General features: G+C 45.2%; 1 protein-coding gene across 1 annotated transcript in view; it reads right to left on the bottom strand.

Annotated features, from left to right (window-relative positions):
* UTS2B (urotensin 2B) overlaps nucleotides 1-22,959 on the bottom strand; it is a 29,771-nt gene extending 6,812 nt beyond the window's left edge. Inside the window, exons 1-2 of the mRNA XM_078666117.1 lie at nucleotides 22,863-22,959; nucleotides 9,542-9,643 (exon numbers count right to left, since the gene is read on the bottom strand). Of these exons, the coding sequence (XP_078522243.1) occupies nucleotides 9,542-9,643; nucleotides 22,863-22,959 (199 nt within the window). The remainder of the gene's footprint in view (nucleotides 1-9,541; nucleotides 9,644-22,862) is intronic.
* Nucleotides 22,960-24,176: the final 1,217 nt, after the last annotated feature.

Here is a 24,176-nt window from a genome sequence, read left to right as displayed (position 1 = left end):
TAAGTCCCAAAAGTGTGAACAGTATAAGGACACAAGGACTTGGCCATGCTCTTGGGGTGGGTCACATGCAAGAAGAGAGAAGTGGCGACCGCAGAACTGACAGCAGGAAGTAAGTAATTGAGAGTGGGTTTGAAGCCCACTTTTGGTAAGTAATGGGAAAGCTCCAATCCCACTAACACTAAACAAAATGCCTCGAAGAGACAGTGCAGGCACTGTCTACGCAAGACCTAAAATGAAACGTTTTAACTAATAATAATTAGAAGAAGAAATGAAATAGTAGATAATCATTTGCTCTGTTGAAGTGTCAGTCAAATGATGGTGGGTTAGCCCACAGGCTACATTCATAGCATGGGTAATGGGCTAGCCCCCTTCAGGTATTGGTTTGTTTGGAATGTCAATCACCTTTAGACCCACCCACTGGACACCCTTTTTGTCTGGAGAGCCAAGGAGTGTGAGAGGTCTCATTTGGCCTCTTTACTGTGAGTCTGCACAAGCGTGAGGGACTCTGACAGGCACCAAAGGAGTCATATGGCTACTGACACAGCCTTTAGTTATGTTATGTTCTGTTACCCGGTGTTTTGTAGAGCGCTCAGCTACTCGAACAGAGTGTCCCGGCGCTTTCAGACCTGACAAAAGGCACAGAACAAGGAAAGGAGGTGGAATTATTGGCCGAACAACCACGTTTTGAGATCCTTTCTGAATGATAGCAAGTTCTCAGTCTTCCTTAGAGACAAAGGTAGTGCATTCCAAGATCGGGGCACCAGATATCTAAAAGAGCGACCCCCAATGCGAGCCCGCTTAATAGTCGGTACCGTGGCCATGGAAGGGCTGGTGGGCAAGAAAAGCAGCTACTTCCAGGCCGCACAGTCTCAGGTCAGCAGTATCTACGAGGCCTTGTGTCATAGAGTGTACTTAGCATGAAAGTTTCCACCAGAGAACCACAGCCTCCCACACACCCCTGGTGCATGCAGCAGGGCTGTGCTCCCGGCCCCAGGAAGCTGACCAGACATCTGCTGCCAATCCCTTTTCCTGAAGCATAGTCCAGAACCGAGCTCAAGCCAATCAGCGCCTCCTGTTCTCCCAGAGAGAGAGTCAGACACCATCAACGTCCATTTCTCAGGGGAGTTCCTGTTGCCAAGTTTCTAATCCGGTCATTTCTATCGGGCAGCTGATGTCATGAAGGTCGCGTCTCAGCGTCTAATGCACGTGTTCCAGGTACAAATCTCAGCAGCTCCACTCAATCTTTCATCCTTCCGAGGTTGATAAAATGAGTATCAATGGTCCCTACTGGTATCCTCACTTGCCTCACGGTCACAGGTTGAAATCTCAGCGTGTCCACTCAGCCTTTAATCCTTCCAAGGTTAGTAAAATGAGTATCAACGGTCCCTACTGGTATCCTCACTTGCATCATGGTCACAGGTTCAAATCTCAGCGTGTCCACTCAGCCTTTTATCCTTCCAAGGTTGGTAAAATGAGTACGAAGCAACAATGAAAATACTTGATCCATGAATGCTTATGTTCTAAGCAGGTATAGGAAACAATGGTCCTGGACTATTTTCCTTGGGAAAGCATTAATTGAGTCTAAATCTATAAACGTGGTACACATAGAAATCAAATTGCATCATAAATGTATCCTAGTTATTTCCAGTTTAATTAAGTGTATCCTCAAAATGACACACAAGCACCATAAATACCTCAAAAAGTGACTGTTTAATTCCACAGGTATTATAACAGATCACTATAGAGAATGCTTCAAAACAGAAAAAGAGGGTTGCTCCAGGGGGAGTGTGGAAAAGAAAGTGTGCTCGTGAGAGTAGAATAGATATATTGGGAGGAAATCAGAGAGTAATTCAAACTCTTAAGAGGTTAGCCTTTATTCAGGACAGGCTGAAATTATGTGTTGCTTTTGTGCAAATCCCAGGGTAAGACCACTGTGCTTTCCTCTTAGATGGTAACCAGTCACCAAGCGCTTATGTGTGCAGTGCAGCCGGGTGTACACCACATGGTGAACCAACGGATGTATGACGTTACAACACATACTTTTACAACGCATACCTTTACAAAGCATTTTTTACAACACAACATCCATTGCAACGCATTCCATTACAACGCATGCCATTACAACAAATTTTCAAAACTACCTTTACAGCGCATTCCATTACAACGCATACTTCCTTTACAACGCATACCATTAAAACGCATAACATTACATTGCATGTATGGTAAGTATTGGATAGTGTAGGGGTAAAAATTACTATTCTAACTCCAGGGGGTGCACCAGTAGGGTAAGTGTTGGATAGTGTAAGGGTACTATGCCTTGTAATGTTATGCGTTGTAATGGTATGCGTTGTAATGACATGCGTTGTAGTGGTATGCATTGTAGTGTCATGCGAGGTAATGGTTGCGTTGTAATGGCATGCGATGTAATGGATGTTGCTTTGTAAAAGTTTCGTTGTAATGGTAGTGCGTTGTAAAAGTTGCGTTGTAAAGTTTGTTTCTCATACCAACACAGGCATTGTGACGCGCCCTTCTCTTAAGGCACTGGTGTCACAAGCAAGATGGTGCCCCATGAGGACTGCCTTATGTAGGGATTCAAAACATCTGTTGAACCCTCAGTAGGGGACAGCAAGATCTGAGCTGTGGTGGGAGATGCTGAAGAGGCCTCAGTATGAATGGGCAAGAGAAGGCTCTTCTAATGCACTGGGTGCAGGAAAGATAGATGGGGGGTGAGCTTCCAGGGTGGCAGCTGCCAGGTTGTGGAATTCCCTCCCTGAACAAATCAGGAGCTAAACTCGAACTTGATTTTCCAGAGGCAGGTGAAAACTTGGAGCCTGATTCACAAAAGCGATCTGAGACAAAATCCTAACTTTACAACTAGGATTTTGTCTCACTTAAACTTAAGTTTGTCTTAAGTTTAACTTAAGACCAAAACTTTAGTTTAACTGAGACAAAATCCTAACTTTACTACTCCTAAATGTCTTCTGTGAATACCGAAAGTCATGAAGTTAGGATTTTGCTTCAGATTACTTTTGTGAATCGGGCCCTTGGTTAATTTCTTGTTAGGTTTTCTTTTTAGTTGCCTGGCCATTCTTGCCTTCCTCTGTTTAGATTCCCCAACCCCCCACCCCGGCGATTCTTATCCGGTTCTGTGCTTTGATGCCTTCTAGTTTAATGCCCTTTTATAAATTCAAATGACAAAATTCAATGTGGAGGACTTGGGGGGGGAGGGGGTGCAATCCAGGCACCTGGAAGTGTCCAAGGTGAGCCAGGTCATTACATACCTGGCAAGTGGTGCTCCCTACCTCAAGACTCACCCCTGGGGTGGAGTTTATTGTCCCACTGGTTCAGACCTAGACCTCACCTCCTGTGACGTAAACCTACTAGTCTCCGGGTAACTCTGGACTGCTGAGTCTGGGGGTTCACAGTCATGGTAAACATCACTTACAATGAAACTTTTACAATGCACTACCATTACAACGCGGTCATTACAACGCAAACTATTACAACGCATTGCTCTGGGGGCGCTCTAGGATAGGGAATAGGTTAATTTACTATCCAATAACCTTTCCTAGTGTCCACGGGGACTGGAGTTGGAATAGTAAATTAAACTATTCACTATCCAACACCCAAAAACGCTATGCGTTGTAATGGTATGCGATGTAAAAACCGCGTTGTAAAGGCAGGCGTTGTAATAGCCTGCGGTGTAACGTCATACATCCCACAGTCATGTTTGAGACAGCTCTCATCATGTTCATACCGAGAAAGTGGGCTGGTGGTCCCCTCACTGGGTTGTTTGGGATGCTGAGTTATGTTGGGTGATGTGAGCCCAAATGCTACAAGAATTGCCAATTTGCGCCTTCATCTTCTTTGTTCACCATAAGTGGGAGTAGCAAATGTATTTTAAGTGCATGTTTAGTAGCGAGCAGCTGTCTGTGTTTCTGCACACACAGACCACAGCTTCCTGTACACATCCTGCCGGAGGGGCTTTCCATGGCCTAGCATCAAGAGACAAGACATGCTTCAGAAGAGCAAAGGATGGTGGAAACCACCCACGCGACACGCCCCCCCCCTGGTGGGAGCTTGTCGTTCTTCCCCGAGAATGGACTCAGAAGAGGGAACTTCCCTCCTGCAACCACACATAAGGTGGGGGGCTACTCCTCCACATCAGTCTCACTTTATTCCATGCACAACTGGGGGATCTTTTTTATGGTCCGCTGGCCCAGTTTTTGCTGTTCATTTCCCTGATATTAAAACAAACATTGCCTGTAGCAAGCTCAAATCCATGCAGTCTTCCATATCTCACAAACCACTTGTATATTGTGTCATTACAAGTTCAAAACTGTCCCAATTTGCAAACAAGGGCCACATGTTTAGCTAGCTAAGTCACTAGGGGCCACTTTTATTTTTATTTTGTTGCCTGGGTCTATTTTCTGTCCCAGTCCCACCCTGGACATTCCTTCCTGTTCCTGCAAAGGCGGTCTCCGTTCACTCCACTCCCCTCCTAGGCCTGTCACTGTAGGTCCACCTATGGAGACAACAGGTTGCCTTTGACCTGGCACTGCAGACGCTCACACTCATACACACCGGTGGTGCCGAGAGTCCTAAAGTCAAGGATTGTTGGTTATTTGAGCTTCACGTGGCTTCAGTTCACATTCAGACTAATAACTGACTCCCTAACAAGAAATGTGTGCAGAAAGAACTTTTAGGTCTTACTGGGGACAGCCTTATAACTCTTATATGGCTAAAGCATTATAAAATGTTTAAAGTCTGTGTATTTTGGGGGTCCACTCCATTGAGACTCTATGATTGGTGCCATTGGATAGCGCGTCCGGCTTATGTCAATGTTGCACTAGCAAGTAACAAAAAGCAAAATATGGAGTTTTCAAGTGTGCTGTAATTTTCAGCTTGTTTCCGATCCAGGGAAGACATGGCTTTGGCCGTTCGGGCTGGACTGTTCCCATGAGGCACAGGGTCAGACTGATTTGCATATGGCCATGTCTGAACTGGGGTGGCACGGTGAGCAAAAGAACGGTGATGGATTAAACCCAGATCTGTTGACTGGGGGTGAGTGTTTGATTGGTTCAGATGCTCCGTCCATCACCACCACCTTTTGTACCGCTTTTGGCCGCCATAAGTGTGGCAGGGTATGCTCAGACGTGAGTCCCTTGCTCACTTTGCCACTGGATTCAAGCAAGCCGGGCTGAAGACGGCTGTAATGCCAGAAACTGGTCCTAGGAAGCTTGTTTCCGGTCCAGGGAAGGCATGGCTTGGCAGTTCGGGCTGGACTGTTCCCATGAGGCACAGGGTCAGACTGATTTGCATATGGCCATGTCTGAACTGGGGTGGCAGAGTGGGCTAAAGAACGGTGATGGATTAAACCCAGATCTTTTGACTGGGAGTGAGTGTTTGATTGGTTCAGATGCTCTGTCCATCACCACCCCCCTTTTGTACCGTAATTTTCAGAAATGCATCAAAGGTAAAAATGTATGGCTAGATTCATCAAGGGATTGCGTTGCCCTTGCGTCACACAGGATATCACAAGGGCAACGCAATCCCGAAGTCAGATTCACCACGCCACGGACACCCACCTTTCATGGCCTGCAGTGCTTGGTAAGTCAATAATAATACAAGGCACGGCAAGTCTCAGCCCTGCGTTACTCTGCGCTGGGAAGGCATTCCATGGGTTGAGTATGGGTGTTCCCCGTGGATTTTGGTGCATTCACAGATTTATGAATGAATAAAAGAGAGAGGGGCCCCGTATTTCCCATGAGTGGTAGATCTGGAAATGCGTCAAAATGCTACGCCCGCCCAGGGGAGGCGTAACAAGGAGTAATATGTTGATTTTTCCTTGTTTTTTTCCTCTTATTACACGTGCTGCATGCCTCTGAGAATGGGATTTGTGCAGGTGTCCCTTCCTGCACAAAAACCATCCTTCCTACAACGCCGGCACCCTTGCACCACGGCTCAAGGGAGCCGGCATTGGCACATGGTAGCACATTGTGCTCCAGCACTAGGAGATGAAGGAAGGTGGCATATATTGGTAAGTATGGTGCAATCCTGCCCTCTCCCTCTAATGCATCAAGGTGTCTTGCTGATTTGCGTTGCGTAGTATGAGAGTTTGATCAATCTGAACCTTAGTCTGAAAGATGAATTATGAAACTTTTTGATATGGCACACTTAACCCGGTATTTGTAAAGCGCAAACTATTCTCCAGTAAGGGTCTCAAGGCGCTGGGAGCCGTCGGTGAGATTAAGCGAGCTATTGCCCAGAGTCACAGGGTACGGGGCTGAGCTGCCGCCGGGAATCAAACCGTGAGCCCCGTGCTCCGGAGTCAGCCGCCCTGGCCGCTGCGCCACACCTCTCCCAGCTTAAGGTTCATGCTCTGCCATGAGATTATGGGCGTGAGCTGCAGACACCATTCGTGAAATGCACGCGGTGGGGCCAGTGTGGGAAGTTTCCCGAGAGGCCAGTGAAGCTGAGCAGAAATTGTTTCCATGTCAGGCAGGAGAGACCTGTGTCTAAAGCTGCTGTTTTGATCAGTAGAGTTTCTGCAAAGACCTGATGGGGTGGTTTCTGGAGGCAAAGTCGAGTAGCCAGCCCCCTACTATAACAACAACCTGGAGTTGTCCTACCCTTGTGGCTAACTTGCTATTGCAAGCAGACTCAACTTCCTGTTTAAGGATGAGGATTGGAGAGAAACTCATCTGTTTTTGAAAACTGCCCTCGCTCACACACCGAAGTGTGTGACATGCTTCATCATCGGGTCTGCTTACAGAATGCCGGATATCATTTCGAGTTTGTATACTATATAAACTCGGTGAATATATGAGGGATCCTATCAGTACCACCTAGATTAGACTTTGATTATAACGATTTTATGTGATCTCAGATCTCTGTGAGATCTCATAACATGGATGATGGAGTTCATGGAATGGGATGTGGTGACTCTCTCGTTTATATGCAGCACTGTACATAATTTTTTTATACCTATAAGCCCGGGGGACTATAATATCATATAGCCTTAGAGGGTGTTGAAGAGGGTGTATTATTAATAACACCTAAGACCACTAAGGGGACACAGACAGACAGAATCAATGGGTCCGCTTGGCATGAGGCGAGACCCTTGGGGTATACAGTTGTAATTATAGTTATACCCTTATATGTTTTTTGACAGTTTATGTTTCCTATTGCATTGGGAACATTCGCCACATGTGGCGAAGGAGCCAGGATCTATTAAGACCGGCCTTATCGTGGGATTTTGACCGAAGTACGGTTGAGCCCTAAGTGCTACTGGGAATGACATTCGTCCTGAAGAAGACCGGGGTGACCTCTCGAGGCACAGTAAGTCGGTCGAAACATGTTGGCACAAGCAGTACCAGTAGGGGTGTTTTGAGAATCCTACATTTCTTTTCAAAAACATGACCCATCCTACTTTCTCTTAATCCTGGTTGTGGAACCTAGTATTAACGGTTTGTTTGGTATCCTCAAACCAGTTTAAAATCACTTTTTCCTTAACTGCACTTTTGTCGTTTAACCAGTTTAAATCACAGGGTGATATGCACTGATATATCACTTTACATGTTACATGTGTTTTGTGTTGTGTCCTGTGGTCTTTTTATTTATTATTTTTACCCCCTCCCCTATGCTCCGCCCTGTGTGTGGCTACACCAGGGCGTTTTGTATGCAGACCCGATGATGAAGCATGTCACACACTTCGGTGTGTGAGTGAGGGCAGTTTTCAAAAACAGATGAGTTTCTCCATCTGTTTTTGTTATATATGTTTTTCGTTCCCTCCACCCCTCCTTGTGTGCTTACGTATCTTCTTTGGGGGTTCGGGGTGGTTGAGTTGTATATAGTAGACCCTAGCCCCTTTTTGTGGAAAGTAATGATCAGGATCCCCATTTCACAAGGAACCAGAGGTATTTTTCCTACAGCACATTCAACAAGCATTGGTCAATGTTCACCTGAAACACATCCCAGATGCACCTTCTGAACAATATGTCAACGCCATTTCGTGTATGCCCTGCAGACCAGGAGAAGCTTCCAAATTAGGATCTGAATTTCCTCCAGAGGAGAGCCCGAATGTTTTGTCAACCCGGGAAGTTTTCTCCATCAACTGCTGTCAGCAGGGGGGTAACTACGGGGAACAGAGGAGCTTCCCTTTCATCTACTTTCTCGGTTGTTTACCAGGGAGCTTACAAGGAGCACCACCGTCTACCCAGTCCAGGTTGTCAATCAGAAGGCAGCATCAGGCAAGGGTCATTGAGCTCAAGGTGTGCTTAGTCCTAAAACACAGTGCTTTAGGGCTGTACTTTCACGGTTTCTTTGCTCAGACCACATTTTGAATTATTGACGTCATCCTACCGTGCCTCGACTCAAAAGTCTTTTAGTGAGCAGATTTTTATCGGGTACCTCAGACGACTGTACATTTCCTAGACTGAATCCTCATCGCCTTCTGTCATGACTTAATGGTCTTCTCCAGCCCGGGTGTGTAATTAATACAGACCTTGTTAGGTTTGAAAAATCCTTTGTCCTTATACGCTTGTTCTATTCTATATTAGGTTAGCAGTGCGCGGCTAAATGAGGCATCATTCATATCCATTTTATTCAACTCACTGAGTTATCCCTGCAATGTGTAAGCTTCAGTTAGCGCGTGTGACTCCATTTTGTATTTTGTTATCCCTATTAGGCTGTGTCTGAACTAGGCCTCTTTATTCGTTTTGCTTGCCTCAGCAGAACACTGTATTTAGTTATAATTTTCCCTTTCTGTTCAAGGTTGGATTCAGACTTACTAATGAATAGGCCATTCTGCCCTCACATGCCTATCCCTGTCCGTAGCTCTGCTCCCACGTTAGGAGACGCCGAGCCCCAGCAAGGCAACCTTGAGATAGTGATAGCGTGTACCCGTCTAGCAGGTGGTAACCCATCCTTCTGTGCCTCCTTCGTTCATGTTCAGCTCAAGCCGGTAACTTTCCACTGTAGGCGTGGTTGGGGGTTCAGTGAGGAATGATTATGTGTTGCAGACTGTTGGGGGGCCAGTCCCTCGGCAGACATCTTAGGGTGCAAGTCAGATTGGACTCGTCTGCTGAGTATTACTAATAAATAACTGAATACTATACTGCCTGCCCAACTCTTCATTTGTTTGGAAGGCGATTAGGAGGCTGTAGATGACCCGGGTGACCCTTTTCGGGTCACTTCCTTCAACCATTATGCCATAAATAGACTGGAGGGTCTTCCATAGCCCAGGGTTTAATAGTATAATACATTAATATATCTCATTGTACAGTATCTATACTCTAAAGTCTTCACAAGCCTGGGTGGTCACTCAATAATACAGCTCATTGTAAAGTACTCATCATCTAACTTGTCCTCAAGACCAGGTTTTAATCTAATAATAAAGGTCGCCATGCGTTATCTAAACTAGGATGTCTTCTCCACTTCAGGTTCTTATCTAATAATGATGGTCAACATACAGCACCTAAAGTGGAAGGCCTTGTCGATCCCGGGTGTTTATCAAATAATGAAGGTGGTCATACGGTACCTAAACTGGAAGGTCTTGCAAATCCCAGGTTTTTATTGAGCAGCAGTGCCAGCAACATGTCTTCATTTGTGGTTCCATCTTTCTCTGAAAACAGTTCATTTTCTAAAACAAGAAATAAAAATTTATAAATTCCTCATAAAAATGTGTCTAAATGTTGGACTGATGCCAACATATTCTAAGAATAGACAAATTACAAATTTACATACAGATGGTTTAACTCCATTCAGGGCACTCTCCCACTCAAGGAACACCTGAGACGTCTTCCACTTCTTAGATGTGGATGTTGATACCCGGAGAGGAAGCCTACAGAGGCTGTTGGCGGTGTCAGTGATTGCGTAATTGTCAGGGTTGGGCAGAAAGCACAGAATTTTACTCTGCGGTATTCCGCTGAGTTAAATAAAAGCTGCAAGAGATTCTGCAGAGTTTAAGTTGAGATTGCGCATATTTTTAGCACCGGGAGCTTGTTCCGTGCTAAAAAATAGTCGGAAACGGCAACATGTGCCGCACCAGAGGGTGCTGCTTCTTTCTGCCGCTCAAGTAGATTTTCTAATGAGTGGCTGCATTCTCAACGTGAATGGTAGCGACCTGCTGTGACTGCCCACGTTGAGAAATCGCGGTCGGACTCGTCCTAGCGCACAATTTGTGTCGCTCACTCTAAATCCGACACTTTGTGGTTAGCCACGTTTTCCAGAAATCCGTGCTCCTGGCGGAGTGCGAAGTGGGCAAACTTCAGCGAACTCCGCCGGCAGAGTGGAGTTTACCGCACACCCTTAGTAATTAGGTCACAATGTTGGAGAGATTATCTCAGTTGTATCAGGGAGGGTGTAAGGTGCCTGAGGAGGTGGATTAGAGATCTGCCTACTGGGTAGCCCTGGGAGCTGAATTCTTGCTTATTCACCATAGCAAGAGGCAAGCGTCATCTGTCTCAAACCTGTCCCTAAAGCGTCGGCCATCTCTGGATGTAGATCTTCCGACCTCCTTACCTCCTTGTGAAGCAGTAATTGAGTGATGCAGCTCATCACTAGGGTGACCTTCTCATGGGAGAATTGGTCCCCCAGAATCATGAACAAGGGAAGGTCCTCCAGCCACACCTGGCAGCCTGCCCAAAGAGTCAGGGTGTCTCCATCCTTCTCGGATTGCCTCTCTGGGGCGTAGCAGGTTAGATGCTGCACACCATCCATACTTTGCTTCAATGCCACCTGCCTGCAACCCTTATGAGATCTCCTGGGGCCCTACTCGGGAGGCAGGAGGTGCCCACGCCTCCTTGGTTAAATGAATCTTGGTGATGTGGTACTTCAGAGTAGGAATGTGTGAGTATCACTAGCGAAGAGGCTGTGAGGGAGGGAAGCAATCCCCAAATCAAATCCCTATATCATTTACCACTTCTCATGGCCATGGTTTACCCCATCATTCCTCATCAATGTCCTCTTCTGTTGCTATGGAGACGGCTCTTGGAGACCACTCCTTATGAATGCGACCGGTTGATAAATGCATAGAGCATAGTAAGTAGGCACTTGCGTAAATGGCTTTATTCAGGGGTACGCCGAAGCTTGGGTGAGATGAATCATTTGAAAGCACTTTGCTTCTATTTAGAACTGGCTATGCCGTGCCCCCCGCCTACCCTCATTCTGATGAGCGTACAGAGCGGTCCTGCTTGGCACATCTTCCAACAAACCTCAGACATCAGATACCTAGTGTCCTGCCTCAACAACAGGCTGGTGTCAATGTCAGCCACCCCCCTACAGCATCATAGGAAGACGTGAGCCTAAAAAGGGACTGCACAGGCAACTCTACCTGGGTGATCTGGTCTGTGCCACCCTCACGCTCTTAGTTTCACTGCAACACATGCCTCAATCAGCACTTTGTGACCATGTTCTCCTCGAAGTACTCTTCAGAACTCACTGGCATGCTTGTCTCTGTTGCCCCTCAAGCTTTTTACAGCAGCCCACTTCACATGTCTTTCCCATTCAAGATGACTCTCTAGAAGAGTGGAGAAGTGTGGCTCAATGGTTAGAGCGGCAGAAGACCCTAATGCAGAGGTCTAGCCGGGACCAGGGTTCAATTCCCGCCTCAGCGGGTCTTGGGCTCAATTTCCTCAGACCTGATAATTCTCGCCTCGGTGCCTATTCCAATCATGGAGTCCCACTCTGTGACTCTGGGCAATAGCTTGCTTATTCTCCACAACGGCCCCAACAGCGCTAAGGATGCCTGGATTCACCCTGGGGGTGCCCTGGAGTGGACACCTCACAGGGAAAGCCAGGAAGGGTTCCACAGCGGTATGCGTACAGCGCCAGGACGCCCCTTTGCTGGGGCAGCAGTGCGCTTTACAAGTACAAATTAATTTCATTTCTAGTGGACCTGGCTTCTGCCCTCCTCAACTCAAACTCTTTGTCACCCCATTATAAAAGCCCTCGCACCACCTGCCCTCCACCACCACCTGTCGCTTCGCTTCACCCACCAACTCAAGTCAGGCACTTACTGTAGCCTGCTTCAAATCAGGAACAAAATCACAAATAATCAACAAGCGGTACCAAAGCCGATCAATCTCCCCTTATGGCAAAATATGTTTATTGCTGATGCTAAACTGCCCAAAAAAGGGTTTTGGTGTATATGTCACATTTGTCATCAAACATGTGCTTGTAGGCATCATGATGATACATCAACCCAAGCATGATGATAAGTTCATGCATCAACACACGTGCACAAACATTAGTCATGATGAGGTAGTCTTTATTCTAATGTACCGTTCCAAGATGGTGGACCTATTTGGAGAATACAAGGAAGAAAGAAAGAAAAAAAAAAAAAAGGAAGAAATGAAAGAAAGGAAGAAGAAAGAAAGGAAGAAAGAAAGAAAGAAAGAAAGAAAGAAAGAAAAGGAAGAAAGGAAAGAAAGGAAGAAATAAATAAAAGGAAGAAATGAAAGAAAGAAAGAAAGAAAGAAAGAAAGAAAGAAGGAAAGAAAGAAGGAAAGAAAGAAAGAAAAGGAAGAAAGGAAAGAAAGGAAGAAAGAAAGAAAGAAAGAAAGAAAGAAAGAAAGAAAGAAAGAAAGAAAGAAAGAAAAGGAAGAAAGGAAAGAAAGGAAGAAAGAAAGAAAGAAAGAAAGAAAGAAAGTGCGCAAAAGCATATTTTTTATAAAAATAGAGCCTGGCAGCAAATTGAAGCTACACGGCCCTCCAAAATGTTTTAAAAATAAATAATACAATATAAAATGAGACTGTGAGATGAGACAGGGTAGCAACCCCTGTAGCAGCAGCAAACAACAGGAGGCGTTGGAGAAATGGAGTATGTGTAGGGTATAAAAAATAAAAAACACGAAACTGGTGTTGGGAAAGCATTGGGAGCTATGGTGGGAGAGCAATTCGGAGAGCGCGGAGTTGTGGCGGGGTGTGAAGGGAGAAGCAGCTCACAGGGAAGGGACGAGAGCAAGAAAGCACGTGCACTTACATGGAGCGGTAAAAGAAAAGAAAAACATAGGGGCATATTATCAAGAATGGCTTTAAAAATTATCGCCGGTTCAGCGGCAGAAAACTGCCACTAAAGTGGCGATAATTGGCTTGATAATATGCCCCTGAGAATTCCCATAGAAGCCCATGTTCTGGTGTGAACCTTGGCTTCTATTGGAATTCTCCAGGGCGTATTATCAAGCCCATTATCGCCGCTTTAGCGGCCGTTTTCTGCCGCTAAAACAGCGATAATTTTAACACCGTTCTTGATAATATGCCCCTTAGTTCTCTCAATGTAAGCAGTGGAAGGACACAAGTCACCATCCAGTCAAATTATATTAAAGAGGAAATGGCTCAGAGGTGCAACAAGCAAGGTGTGAGGAGGGGGGACGTTGAATAAGAAGCATGGAAATGAGATAGACAAGCACGCCACCTGATGTAGAGCGACGGGCTGATACAGAGCCCACCTTATGTATATATTGGAATATAGGAGAAACAATAAGTCTTTGACAACAAGCAAGTAAAACTGTCTCTATGTCAGACAGAAAAATACACATCGGACAAGTTCAAATCCTCTAGCTATCAGACTGTCTCATTCCTGCACAACACCACCAGAATTGTCCTTAAGTCTGTGGTGGACCCTACAGAGGGGAGGGTGTTGCCATCAATGTTACATCAATGAAGTCATAGGGACTGTGATAACTTCAAAGGGACCCCGAGCTGAGCCATAGCTGGCCATCCGGCTCAAGACTGACCTTAGCCTACATTGGGTTGCCCACCTTTAAAAACAGGCAAGCAGGATTTAAAATACAAGACACAGGTGGGAAAAGGGGCTTGTTATATATAACAAGGCTAAGAGACAACTATAGACAGACAAGCCTTTATAGTATCTGGCTTCCAGGCATCCCTCATTTGCAAGGACCAACTGCATGGTTTGTAAATAATATACATATATTTCTATTGGTTATTGACTCAAGAACTCAAGAGGTACTCGGCTTTCATAGAACGATTGAACCTGAAAGCTACAGAGCGGCTGATGTTGCTAGCACCTGAGCCCACTGAGCTGCCTTATAGCCAAAGGAACCTGTAGGATGCAAACAGATGTCAGATGAGCCTGACAGGTTGAGAGCTGCACTTTGCCATCTGTGTCATTAAAAAAGTCATCTCTTACAAGTATATTAATATTTACATAGATGGCAGGCGGGTCAAGTTTGACACCTTCAGCCTTGGATGTGTTCACCCGGAAATATCCAAAATAGTGGACTTACTGAAAATGAAAACCTACCATTTAGGGGCCTACCACTACATAGACAGGACTGCTTCCACAACATCTGAACACCTCAGCCATCACATCAAAACGTGTAATAACTATTAGAACATTGGAATGTGGCGCATACCAATGAATACAATGGACTGCTCCGGGCTTCTATGGGCCGGTAAAGGCCCGCAGAGCAACATTCCAACGTTGCTTTTGTTCACAGCTATTGCTGTGAACAAAGGCCTCTCGGAGCTCGAGGGGATTTAAACCCCCTCGGCTCGAAAACGCCTTTGTTTTATTTGTTAGAACATTCTTCCCTCTAGTGGCAGGATGTTCTAATAACCTTACAGCCCTTCGTATTAGGGCTATATCGGATAGTAAAGTTCCACTCTCTTGTTAAAGGCCCTCACCTTCGGCTCAGGCCTTTAACGTGGGCTATAAGGCTATATTACAACACCGAGCAGTTGTGTACTAAGTACCCTGCATCCGTTGTACAGTCAAAGCCGTGCAAACTGCTTAACGCAATGCTGGAGATGCCAGGGCTTGGGGTCCTGCTGTTTACTGATGGCTCTTTTGTGGCAGACCCTAAAAGCAGCAATATTACTCAAGGAGGTTGCACTACACTCTTCTAGTTAATCTGAAATGTTAACAGCATATCTGTAAAGAAAATGTGTGCCTGTTTCAGACTCTCGTCCACTGTTGAAGGGGAGTACCGGAGGGAGACCCCAGCCCCTGGGGGTATCCTACATAGGATTATAGAGTCCACACACACCAAAGTGTCATGCTTCATCATCGGGCCGGCGCCTCGTTGGACGGGTGCTGCAATGCCCAACAAGCACCCACAAACGGGCTATTTATCTGAGGAAATTTTCCTATGTGAGCCCGCTGAGTGTGTGGTGAGCGATATGAATATAAATACACTCTAACGCACTAAACACTTTTAATCAGATTCAGGGGAGGTGTGTCTGAATAAGAACAAAGTGCAATTTTAACCACAGTGATAAGTACAACCACAGGTAACCATTACCAGCCCCCTTGTGGACTGGATCCTGGTACCCGGGGCCTGGTAAACTGGTGCCCCATCAGCTGCACCCAGCAGAAATCTATTGGCGCAGACTTGGTTAGAAGGACTGCTGGGCTTCCACTAGATTAAAAATAAGATCCTAAGCATAATTTTGAATGCAGTTGAGGGTGCAAATCAAATGGATTTTATATAACGCTGAGAGGGACTACTGTTAAATTAAGTAAATTTATTCACAATTTAAAATTATGTGTATATATATTCTAAGTGATTTAAAATATATATAATTATTATTATTTACAAAAATAATAAACAATTAAAAAATACATTCAACTGGTAAACTTTTTTTTAATCTGAACTTTTTACAATTAATTAAGTATACAACTTTAAATCAAGTTTAGTAAATATTAAATAAAAATAAAAATGTTAGTAGGATGAGTAATTTCTTTGTTAAATGACTGTTTTTGATGATTTAATTTGCTGTAAATATGTATTTTAATATTTCCAATAAACAGTAAAGTTTTTTAATTAATCTACCTTTATATTTTATAAAGTAAAATGTTTTTTAATTATAAACGTTATTACAATTCCTATGCTTTCCATTATGTAGATCAGTGGCCCAGATCTCTGCCCTCCTGTCCAACATGTGCGCCAACCAGCCAAAATGTAAAATACAGTCTGAAAGTTATTTAGAAACTTTACAGTTTCTCCAACTCATTTGAGGGGAAGGACACATGTAATAAGTCTACCCGCATGTGGAATTGCACACTGGGGAATGGTGAATAGCAAAAAAAGTGGAGCGTTACCTCTCAGTGTGCCCACTGTTCCCAATAAAATCAGAAAATGTGAGTCACCCCTGAGGTAAAGGTCAGTAGCGGCTACGAGTTGAAGGTCGACATGGTTCTTGCTTAATGTGTCCGGGGGATCTTGTGGCAATTCTTCAGGACCAAAGTAAGTATACTATCTACACAGTGGTTGGTACATAATTAGTATCACCTGTGAACCAAGCACTCCAAACCGGTGTAGTGTGGGGTAGGTTCCGGGCGAGACAGCCACTGCTGAACTATCATTAGTGATGTTAACGTTCCCTCCGCTGTCGGGTTCAAAGAAGTTAGTTTTCTGCCCAAATTGAGTTGGGCTACAATTAAGCTACCTCATTGGGAGATTTTTTTAACACCTTAACCACTGCGGCACTTTGGGCGCGGTGCAGGCGTTCCACTGAGTGGGCGGGGCCGCGTCGGCCAACGGACCTGCGCAGCACTACGTAGTGCTCATGGCGGCGGTTGGCCGACGGGCGCAACGAAGGGGTTAAGTGCTTGGTTCACAGGTGATACTAAATATGATGTGGTAGTGCTAATGATGAGAACCTGAGTCCACTGGCGAGTATTTCGATTACCGTGTGATGCCTCACCAGCTCAGGTACGTCTCGAGTTTGGATTACAGCACCAAATACTCCACAAAAGGTTCGAGACAATCAAATTCTGGTACAAAATATGGCTCAATCATGACTTAGAAATTAACTCGGCACTCTGGGCAGCCCTGCAAAATGATCCTAAGTCACATTATGCGAAGTACTTAAATGCCTCTCCGAAAATCACTAAGATGGCAGATGTCTGGCAAAGGAAACTACCATTATCATCATTCCAGCAGATCGTGGGCCTCGCTTCCCCCCCCCCCTTTTAAAATTGAAGTACTTGGAGCTGCGCATGGGGAAATTGCCCACAAATGCCCACATATGCTAATCAACCTGATTGGAGGATCAGTTCAGGACTTTATACACCTGATATGCATCTGCCCGGTGTTAGAGCGCTGTCGCCGGAATTTACTTAGGAGGAAGTTTAATGAAAGAGGCATTCGCACCTGTCGATCAGCAATACTAAAAACTCTGGACTCAGAGGATCCACAATTAATTTGTCAATTAATCAAATTTGTAACCAATTTAGAGAATTTATTGAAAGGATAATATAGGTTACAGTTACAATTCAGCAATTTTTGATTGGTTTAAAAAAAAAAAAGTGGTATCAGCTGCTTATATCTAATTTATTATAGCACATGAAGGAAATGCATTTTATGTTTTGCAACATTGTAATGGTTTTAATTAACTATACAATAAACAGTTTTTCACTGGTGAGTACCAACCAGTGGACTCCCAGGGTGTTACTTCCGTGAGGCACTCCACATCTTTTCTCACATTTTTTCTCACAACTTTTGGTGTTTACCTTTCTGTTACACATTGCACCACACAGTAGGGTGTATGAAAAGGAAACAGAACATTAAATTGAACAGGATTGATACAACAGGTATCTGTGCACACAACGCCTTTTACAGAGTAATTGTAGGTAATCAAACAACACAAGCAATAGACAAACAATGTGGAAGTAGTCTTGATGGAAGTTTTTCTTCAATTCAGATTTTATTCACCACGCCTAGCCAACACGTGTTTCGTCAGGGCTGATAGCCCCCAAGGCCTCATCAGGGCTCCCACGGGCAGCGGTTCCAAAGCTGTTGCCACAATGGCTATGTGCTCTCAACCGGTTCTAATTCCGACTCGGCTACCGGGTAATGTGGAGGTTCTCGCTGATTCGTCTCAGCCGTCCGTGTGGTGGTTAATACCAAAGATGCGACACACCAGATACGCTGGAAAGCAGTACGGCTTAACCTGCCGCGCACACGGATACTCCTATGGTGTGTCGCATCTTTGGTATCTTTGGTTAGCACACCAAAGGGTGGGAGCTATAAGATACATTGAAATCCACAGATCTGTTCAAGAAACAGCGTCAGGTCATACAGTTGTGTTGATACTAAATATGAACCAACAACTTTTCCGTTTTAATTGGGAACAGTGGGCTCGCCAATTTATTCGGATTTGGAGCACCACTGAACCCGTTTGTATCCGTCTCCATACTCTCCCTGCGGACTTATCGCTCACATCGGGCCCCGTACTCGGACTGCACCTAAACGCCTGGGATAAAAAGATCTCTGTCGGACATTGCAGCACCGGCCTGACGAGGAGCACACCCCATGATGAAGCGTGACACCCAGCCGGGTGTGTGAGGGCCCCAAATCCCAAATTGGGAGACCCCATGTCTCTACCATAGGCTCAGGGTAGTAGACTGTCCTAGCCTCTTCTCCCCCTCCCGAGCTCTCTCTCTAAGGAGCTGCATACCTTCTCTGCTAGGTTGAAACGTCTCTGCCCATATGTGGAAATCTAAGCTTACAAACAGGACTAGTTTGACGAAAAAATGACAAAGTTATAAGTGGATCCAGGCGAAATTTCATTTACGCCGGTGTAATCACCCATAACTCTGGAATTTCATGTTACACTTGTTATTTATTTATTTTTTTTTAAATAATTTTTATTGGTGTAACAATAAAGTACCAACGTTAACAGAAAAACATAAGATGGAACAGTAGAGTGATAACACGTATATCATCAAAAGATATTATAGCAAGGAACAATCTGATACAGAGACAGTGAGGAAAAAGGGGTAAAGAAACCATCTAATGAATGAGAAAATGAGTAAGAATAGTTATGGTCACATATTAAAAGAGGTGGTAATGGAATAAAACATTTTAAAAATAAGGAGTAAGAAGAAAGAAACATGGGGAGAAGAGAGAAGAAAACAAGAAAAGAAAATGAGATAAGAGGGGAAGGGAAGGGGGGAAAGATGAGATAAGTAATTAGTGTATGGAAGGGTTGGAAGAGAGGAAAGTCAAATGCCAAAATTAGGCCATTGCGCCATGTTGCATAATTGAGATTTTTATGGGAACAACACGAATGAAAAGAATATTTTTTGCTGTTCGCGTCACCTGCAATTTTGCACTCTTTTTCTTAGAGCTAAATGCGTCCTGGTGACAAAAATGGATGCGATGAAGCATTTTGTGGTTTAAAAAAAGATCAAAATGCCAGAGTGGTATTTTGCATAATAACGAATCATCTTTGCATACTGTTTTAGACATTTTGTTTAATTTCTGCAAAGGAAGTGATGCAAATTCCACCCAGACCTAGTGCTAACAATAAGTAATTTGCAGTAACAACATTAAAGGTGAACAGGAAAGGCGGGGCGGGGGGAAGAGCCGGTTAAGACGGAGATTTCCTTTCTGCACCCGTGACCTGCCCTGCCCCAGCCGCTTCGGCGTCATGCCAACAGCAGCCCAATGTTGGATAGCATAAAAAGCCGGCCATATTAATAAGTTATTAATGGAAACAGCTACAGATGCGCTATATGCATTTAATATAAAGACGGAGCAGTAAAAATGTGTGTGTCATCTAAAGAGAAAGCTGGAGAGAGAAGGGGTGCTTGGAAGTGTTGTCAGGGCATCATTGGCAGGGGGGTGGGCGGGGTAAACTGGTGGGTCTCTGTGCTAGTTAATGGCCTCCCAATGCCCGGTGCTCCTGGGGGACGGGGCGCCAGCATTTCACCGGTGCAACATTAAATGTAAACTGTGGGTACACTTCCGGCTTCCACACACCTGTTCCAGTGGGCGGCTGGAGCCCCCAAGCCCAGGGTCAGAGGGAGGCGATTGTATGATGTTACAACGCATACATTTACAACGCGTGCACTTACAACGCAGATTTTACATCGCAACATCCACTACAACGCATTCCATTACATCGCATGACACTACATCGCATTTTAAAAAACTACCTTTACATCGCATACCATTATATTGCATTTAAGGTAAGTATTGGATAGTGTAGGGGTTAAAAATTACTATTCTAACTCCAATGGTATGCGTTGTAATGGTATGTGTCGTAATGCCTGCATTGTAGTGATATGCGATGTTGTGTTATGCATTGAAATTGTATGCGTTGTAATGCCTGCATTGTAGTGTCATGCATTGTAAAGGATGTTGCGATGTAATGGCTGTGTTGTAAAGGTTGTTTCCCGAGGGGGGCACCTGCTGTGCGAGTTGTTTCGGGGTTCAGGGGAGCAGGAGGCAGGGCCACCTCTCGAATCCCCGGGGGATCTGCAGGTATGCAGGCCTGTTTCATTGACGTCAGTCTGCATAATCTACTCTTGTGCACCATCGTATTCACCATTCTAGTGACAGGACGCATCGTCATCTCTTCCCCCGTGTTTTCCGATGCACAGATTGGTGATTTCCTGATGCAGGAGTACATTCCACCTGGGTGGAAGAGGTGTGGTGGGGTAGGGATGCTCTAACATTGGGGTGAGGCCATCATTACTGTCTAGCTGACACCACGTGTGAATGTGTGCACATCACTGGATCTCCTTTTGACTCTCAGCTCCCAACCTCTAGTGCTTCGAAGCCTTTTGTCTGCTGTGGGCTCTACAATAGCGCTGTTCGTCCTCTGTCACTTACTAGCTCTAAGCAGTGTTTTGTAGTTATAAGATTCACGCAGGGGGCGTGGCCTGCTTTGGCTCAAACCCAACAATTAGTGACCGCTGTACAAAGTCAGCCTGGCAAAGTGGAGAGAAACATATTTTTTTCTTTCCAAAAGCTTAAAAAGACGCTCAGACGTGCAGTAATGTGACAAAGGTACCAGGACCCCCTCCGGCCAGGCCAGCCGCCCCCTGGGCCTGCCATGTGATGATGCAATGTAGGAATGTGGGAAGTAAGGCGGTGTTTAAAGGCGTTAAGGGAATTCTTGGACACGGAGACTGTACAATGGGAAGGCAGGTCAAGCAGCGCCTCAATAGCGCTGGCAGTGTGCAGTTGTTTCAATGCGCTATGTAAGTACTACCACTAAATACAACTTCATTGGGATTTTTCATAAAATATTAGAGCCTCGCTCTGCCCCTGGGAGAGGGGCGACTCGTGTTTCTTTCACGACCCCTGAAGTGGAAGGTTGAGCCTCGCACCTGTCCGTCACCAAGACAACTTGGCCAAACTTGGGAAACTCTGAGCCGCCCTCGCTTCAGCCCCGCCATGAGCTCCAGGGAGGAAGTTTCTGGTGCCTTTGGAAAGCACCGCCTGCCTAGAGCTCACGCCTTCGCTCCAAAGGGCTCTAAAAAGTGAAAAAAGCCCCCAAAAATTCAACAATGTAACACAAGAACTGTAGTAATAGCGCGCCGAAGCAGCACAATGGTGTTATCAAGGCGCTAACTGGAGGGGTCTTTGTATCACCCCGAGGCAACGGTGAAACATCAACACGCCCAAATAGTGTGGCAAAAACATTGATTACCAGGATCACAGCATATTAATATCGAACTGCCAAAGTATTGTGTGCAAAATATTGCCTACCAGATGGTGACGTATTACTTTATTGATCTGCAAATTATGGTGGTAAAATTGTCCACTTCTAGAATTTCAAAGTATTAATACCGACCTGCCAAGATAATTTGGGGAAAATATTGACTTCCAGAAGATCTAGGAAATGACACCGACCTTCTAAAATTTAGTGGGAACAATAGTGACTTCCAGAATATTGATGTATTAATACCCACCCACCAAAATATTGCAGCAAACATAAACTTTCAGCATATCTTGAAGGTAAGGCTATGTAGGTTAGTCCAGGTGTACTATGCTAACTAACTTAACGTATAGGTGCCTAATGATATATTAATATCTTCGAGGAACATGGAGATGGAGTTAAGATACATTTACCATATCAAATAAAATATCATATCAAGCTTGGTGGTATGCCATTTGCCATAACCATCGACTAGATACCACGTTTGTTTATCCACTTCATTTAGCACCAAAACGAAAAGACCTTTGGGAACCGATTACCTTGTTTATTGACTCCAGTGCTGGCCGCTCTCTGTCTAAAACTCCTCCTCAACAAGAAGTACCCAAACCTCCAGAATTTCCTTCAAGTTACTGTTTTCTATCTCTATTTATTATGCTTTCTTTAACACATTTTTTCTATTTTATTCGATATTAATTGTTGCTAATTCTTCATGACATATTGTTGAGTTTTTATTCACTGTTTCACACACTTGCCAATTTTATTTATCATGCTGTATGTTTTTTTCCTGCATTTACTGTGATTATTTCGTACATTCTGTTATTTTACTTATATTAATACACTTTTTTGTTTTACTTAAAAGATACATTTACCAAAACATTTTGAAGGTGGAACATAAACCAGGTCTGCTGATGGGTAGGTGTTTCCTACAGCTTACGAGTGAGAGGTTCCTACACCATCCTGAGGGAGAACGTCTTGGACCAGGGTCAGCGGACTCGATAATTCTCTTCTCGGTGCCTACTCTAACTAGGGATCACACTCGGCAACTCTGGGCATTAGCTTGCCTCATCTCCACAACGGCCCCCCACATACGCCGGGGATGCCTGGTTTCACCTTGGAGATACCCAGTAGGGACCATCTCACAGGGATAGCCAGGACGGGTTCCCCAGCGGTCTACAGCGCAGAGATACTCCTTCGGGAGTCGATTCTAGCGCTTTAGAAACCCACAATCAATCAATCAATCAATCAATCAACTGTCTGGTAAGTAGGAACAGATACCACTAGATGACCCCTACCTGATGACTCTTCAGCGTCCTGTGACTTGCCTTCATGGTCAGACTGGCCATCCACGAGGCTGGGCAATCCCCAGGGGGACAGAGAAGTTTGGGGGGAGCCCATGGCTCCAGGACAGGCATGCCTTCAAGGCGCCCCTCGTGACTTACCTTGTAGCATGAAGGGCTTGCCTTGCGCCACCTGAAGCGCGACCACCACCAGGAGGGCCAGGGTCCCGAGGCAGAAGGGAAGCGTCATCCTGTCCATGCTGCGGTGGGTAACCGGTGTCGAGTCCAGCGGAAGCTGAGGGCCAGAGGGAGGAATGAAGCTCGCGTCCAGGGCGCGGGGCCTTTTATTTGGTGGGACACGTGCGCGCGCGCTGTGTCATCCTCTGCAATATACCAAGAAATATAATTCACCCCCTGCACCATCAGTCACTTCTTGGAAAAGTAACGGAAAAATGGGGCTCGTGACTGACGTCAAAGGCAGGTCGATATAGTTCATATATTTCATACATCAGTGTTGTGATGAGAGCTGGAGAAAAAAAAATGAGGGTGGGGTGTCGAGGTGGGGGTAATTCATCGAGGTGTTGTTAGGCTCTTGTTTTAATTAACCTGGGGGTTTTCCAAACTTGATGGCAGGGGGCGTGGCTGATATTGATTGAGCAGGTGGGAGGCCCTGTTCCAAAATTGTTTCTTTTCTCTCCGGCTTTTGGACTTAAGATCGCTTGGAGGAAGGAATACAAAGGGGTCCGGGGACCACAATTCAGGACAACTCTGAGATTAATCACAGAGGCCTGATGTCCTCTGAGAGTCGGGGGGGTGCTCGGACGGGCACCGGGCTGGGATTGAACGGCACTGCGGCGTGATTAATCGGAGATCGATGCATGTCCGCTGAGCCGATGACTACAGGTGTGAGCCGGACACGTCGCGCCTGCTCCCCCAGAGCCATATATCAATGACACTTTTTTAATCTTCTGCCGCGTGTCTGTCTGGCTGGAGAGACGTAGCCTGTCCGTCCTGCCTATCCCCGCCTTGGGTCAGGGGGAGAGAGCTTCTGCTATTCTTAGTCACACAAGAAACTGCAGAAAGTACATTTTGGCCCGCAAAGAGAATCAAAGGTTGGGCTGGTTGGACTATGCCAGTTGAGTGATACACAAACAGGCACATGCATCAAGGTAGGCTTTTGCGATTCCTTAATTGCGATTTTTAAGGAATCGCAAAAGCCTATGCATGTAGAAATCACTTAAAAAATATCGATTTTTAAACATTCCTTAATTGCGACTCGCAAATTGAGAGTCACAATTAAGGAATACCTCCCCATTCATTCCTATGGGCCTAGAGGTCCATAGGAATGAATGGGAAGACATTCTCAATTTGCAATTCTCAATTAGAGAATCGCAAATTGAGAATGCAATTTCAAGGGTGCCAGGGCGTCAAAAGGACACCCTATTGCACCCCTGAAATTGATCTGTGCACATATGT

The sequence above is a fragment of the Lissotriton helveticus genome, chromosome 11, assembly GCF_964261635.1.
Source record: "Lissotriton helveticus chromosome 11, aLisHel1.1, whole genome shotgun sequence".
Classification (NCBI taxonomy): domain Eukaryota; kingdom Metazoa; phylum Chordata; class Amphibia; order Caudata; family Salamandridae; genus Lissotriton; species Lissotriton helveticus.
This window is presented reverse-complemented; position numbering and strand designations above follow the sequence as displayed.